The following is a 4122-nucleotide window of genomic DNA, read 5'->3' as shown; positions in this document are numbered from 1 at the left end:
TCACTGTACCTGGCATAATGCCAAAAACACTTTCAACTGTACAACAAAACAATAAAGGAAGCTAATCCCTTTACCTTTGATGCAAGATCACATGTCCTGTCAACAACACAATATAGAACACAAAGCAGCCTTTGGCTATTGGCATTTCAGAATGTAACATTGAAACCAGTATGGGTACAGTAATGTATTCTCGGTTTTAAAGAAATCTTGGCGCCCTGGAATGTGTGAATGTATTTAGAATGTGTGTTTATGTTGATACTAGTTTTAAACACTCAATAGTGGGTAATTTTGAAATACTAAAACACGTAATACACTAAATTGTTTCTACATTAAATATAGACGGTCGGTAGTATGCAAACTAGTTAGTTATTTATGTTTTTTTTCTTCTTTTTTTTCTTTGTTTATAAATAAGTAATACTACAGCCGAAAGTTGCAATGGTTGATTAGATTTTCTTTTGAGGGAATCTTGTTGAGGGAATCTGGCTGGCATTGTTTAGATAAGGTTTATCAATACAGACGGTTCAGTGGTCTGCTAACCACTGAATCAATTACGACTAGACATTTATTTTTTCAGACCTTGCAATTTACAATCATTACAAAACAATTAAAAATAAGTAAGATCGTTTGTAATTTTTTTTTTTTTTTTTTAAATAAAAGCACATACTAAACTTAAACTGTGTTAAATCATTGTAACTGAAGTGTCTGAGAACTAAACTTAATAACTAAGATTATACACACATTGTTATTTTGGTTAAATGTTTTATTGAACGCATGTATTCTCAAACAGTCGAACTAAACTCTAAAATGTGTTTAGAATCTTGCTTTTAGCATCATGGATAAAGTGGGACAAAATACCATCATTGCAGCAGTGGTATTTGTACATTTTAATGTCTAAAAATAAACTCCGCTAAGCGCTTAAAAAAAGAAAAATACATACGTTTTATGTGTTTTTTTTTAATTTGATTTCTTTTAGCTTTGTTACATATTATATAACATAATGCAGTGCTATACCTTTGCCAATTATGACAAGATGACGTTCCCATTGGATTACGATTACCCACAGGGGGGTACCAGATTTTCACACCTTGGCTGCCCACCTCATCATTTCTGATTGGCTGACGTTGTGCTTAAGAGGAAGAGCAGTCGGACACTAGATATTTTCTAGTGCTAACAAGCACTCCAAGGCACAGCAATGTATTTTGAACAGCTCTATCAGAATTTGGAAGTGAACTCCCCAAACGCCAGGTATGGTTGCGATCAGATGCAGAGGTTTTCCCCCGAGACAGCAGATGGCGACTCGGGATGGTCAAGCTCATCCAGTCCCGACAGGGTCAACATGCCAGACCGATGTTCCAGCCCAGACGTAAAGACTGCATCAGAACCTCGCGTAAGACGACCCATGAATGCCTTCATAGTATGGGCCAAAGAAGAGCGGAGAAGGTTAGCTCATCTTAACCCAGATCTGGAGAATACCGATTTGAGCAAAATACTTGGTATGTTTTATTTTCCTATGTTTTTTTTTTTAGCAACCACCACGTAAGCAACGTTTAGGTCAACACATTTTTTTAAACGAGAAAAGCTATTTTATTTATGTAACTAGATTCCATTTCTTGTACAAAACAAAACAAAAATCCTGTCCGGCAACACATAATGTACTGCATAGGAAATATTGTGGCTTGTGAGGATGGATTAAAACAAATAATAATAGGCATATAGAGGTGTGGCAAGGCGTTGTATCATATGTGATACAGAAATTGGTATTATAGGGTTAATAACTATGGCGTGCCCCATGGTGCTGTCAGGTTAGTTTAGTCAAGACGTTTTCATTGTGTGTGTGTGTGAGTGTGTGTGTGTATATATATATACACACACACACATATATATATATATATATATATATATATATATATATATATATATATATATATATATATATATATATATATATATATATAGTACTGCAGCACGTTTTCATTAACCCAACAGCCATTTTATAACTTTGGATTAATTGTGACAGTTCAACGAGTCACTGTAAATATCACCACTTGAACCTCTATCAAAATTTTTTTTTTTTTTTTTTTTTGCTTGGTCACTTTAGGTAAATCTTGGAAAGCTATGTCTTTAGCTGAAAAACGTCCCTTTATGCAAGAGGCAGAGAGACTCAGGGTGCAGCATATGCAGAACCATCCCAACTACAAATACAAGCCCAGGAGGAAAAAGCAGTTTAAGAAAAGCAAGAAAAGCCAAGCTTTGGAGATGGAACGAGTGAGGGATAACTGCGAGGAGAACATCAGTGCCAAACACCATAACCTGAGTTACCTGATCCAGAGCCAAGGTCAACAGATCCCTTCCTACATGCAGCTCCAAGTAGCTGGCAGTGCCTACTTTGAGACCTACTCCCTGCTCACTCCTCAAGCGCCTCCTCAGCAAATCATAGAAGCCAATGCCATGTTTCTACCACCACAGGTTGACCAGTGCAATTGGAAGCCATATAGTAACCAGCTCAATGCAGGCTTCTCTTTTATGGACAGTCACCTAGAACAGTATCAAAGGGAACTACTGGGTGACTTAGACCTCAGTGAACTGGAGCAGTATCTTGGTCCTGCTGCTTGCAGGTTCGACTCTCTGGACACTTTCCCAGTAACATCAGCACATATACTGCAGATGTTTTGAGTGCTGTTTATTATTCAGCAGCTAAAATAGCTGTGAAAGACTTGATCATATTTATTTAAAAATATCATTTTTGTTGTTTATTTATTTAATTTATTGTGATAGACCATCCTGTCATATTTGCTATTTAAACCTTGAGGTCAATTGAATGTCCACACACTGCTAATATGCTAAAGAAAAGGCTGTTGTTTCAACCTGTTTTTCTATTTTTGTCATTTTATTTAAGAGTGTGTGACATGCCTTTTGTAATTTATTTAACAGACAGTTTTGCCATAAATAAAAACTGCTGCTAAAAGCAAAAAAAAAAAAAAAAAAATCTTTGGTCATAATTCTGATTTACGCTGAAATATTATACCTCTGTGTGTTACATCTTTCAATAGCCCTCTGGATCCAAATTAATCAAAAAGCAGACCTTTTGTAAACTATATGGTGGGCATTTGATAAAGTTATTATATGCATAGCAGAGTCTTGGATTCAACTACCGTAATAAGTATCAGTATAGACCAGACTCTTCAATGGAGGTGCATTTGTCTCTTTCCTTGGCTAGCATATACATATAACTAACCAACTTACAATTTACTACAATTACTAACCAAACACTAACTAAAAAAGGCATGCTTCTTTTATAGTTGTAATTAATTATTTATGAAGTCAAATAAAACAAAGATAACAAAAAACACAGGGTGCCACTGGATGTTGAAAATATTCAGTAATATCTGTAGGTGAAAGTTGAAAGAGGTTGCCAGGAACGGAAACTCAATTAATTGAACACAACAATGTTGAGGAAGGAATATGCAGCTGAAGTGAGAAACCAACTGGACACTTTTTGTTAAACCTATTTACATAATTTTACCAACTCAACTTGCAGCTGAGCATGCTAACATTTTTCAAAGAATCATTGTGGAAAAATATAACCTTGCATGCAAACAGTAGCCTATAATTGGGGGGGGGGGGGGGGGGGCATGGCCAACATTACAGAATTTCTAAACGATTTTATAACAAAAGCTAGAATTATTTTTACGTTAGCAAAGTTTAAATAGTTTTAAAAAAACACAATACATGGTACTTAAAAAAACAAACAAACAAACCAAAAAAAAACATGGTACTGTACTTAATAAAAAAAAACACATGGTACTGTACTTAATAAAAAAAAAACATGGTACTGTACTTAATAAAAAAAAAACATGGTACTGTACTAAAAAAAAAACCATGGTACTGTACTTAAAAGAAAAAAAAAAAAACATGGTCCTGTACTTAAAAAAAAAAAAAAAAAAACCATGGTACTGTACTTTAAAAAACCCATGTTTTTCTAAACAGTGTGAGAGATGGGATGCTGTATCAACAAAAATCTGAATTACTACTAAACTGTTAAAATAAAGAACAATGCTTGGAAGAACCTCATTCATAAGTTACACTGCAGTTCAAACAGGGATATGGAGGCAGTTTGCTGCC

At 34.9% G+C, this 4122-nt stretch overlaps 1 protein-coding gene across 1 annotated transcript; it reads left to right on the top strand.

Moving 5' to 3' along the window:
* The first annotated feature begins 1145 nt into the window (after window positions 1-1145).
* On the top strand, window positions 1146-2918 carry LOC117399990 (transcription factor Sox-17-alpha-B-like). Its single transcript, XM_033999454.2, has 2 exons — window positions 1146-1493; window positions 2099-2918. The coding sequence occupies exons 1-2, from the start codon at window positions 1193-1195 to the stop codon at window positions 2671-2673; spliced, it is 876 nt and encodes a 291-aa protein (XP_033855345.1). The 5' UTR covers window positions 1146-1192; the 3' UTR covers window positions 2674-2918.
* The last annotated feature ends 1204 nt before the right edge of the window (window positions 2919-4122 follow it).

Source organism: Acipenser ruthenus, chromosome 4 (assembly GCF_902713425.1).
Source record: "Acipenser ruthenus chromosome 4, fAciRut3.2 maternal haplotype, whole genome shotgun sequence".
Taxonomy (NCBI): Eukaryota; Metazoa; Chordata; class Actinopteri; order Acipenseriformes; family Acipenseridae; genus Acipenser; species Acipenser ruthenus.
Note: the sequence above shows the minus strand (reverse complement) of the source record. Positions and strands in the feature narration are given on the sequence as shown.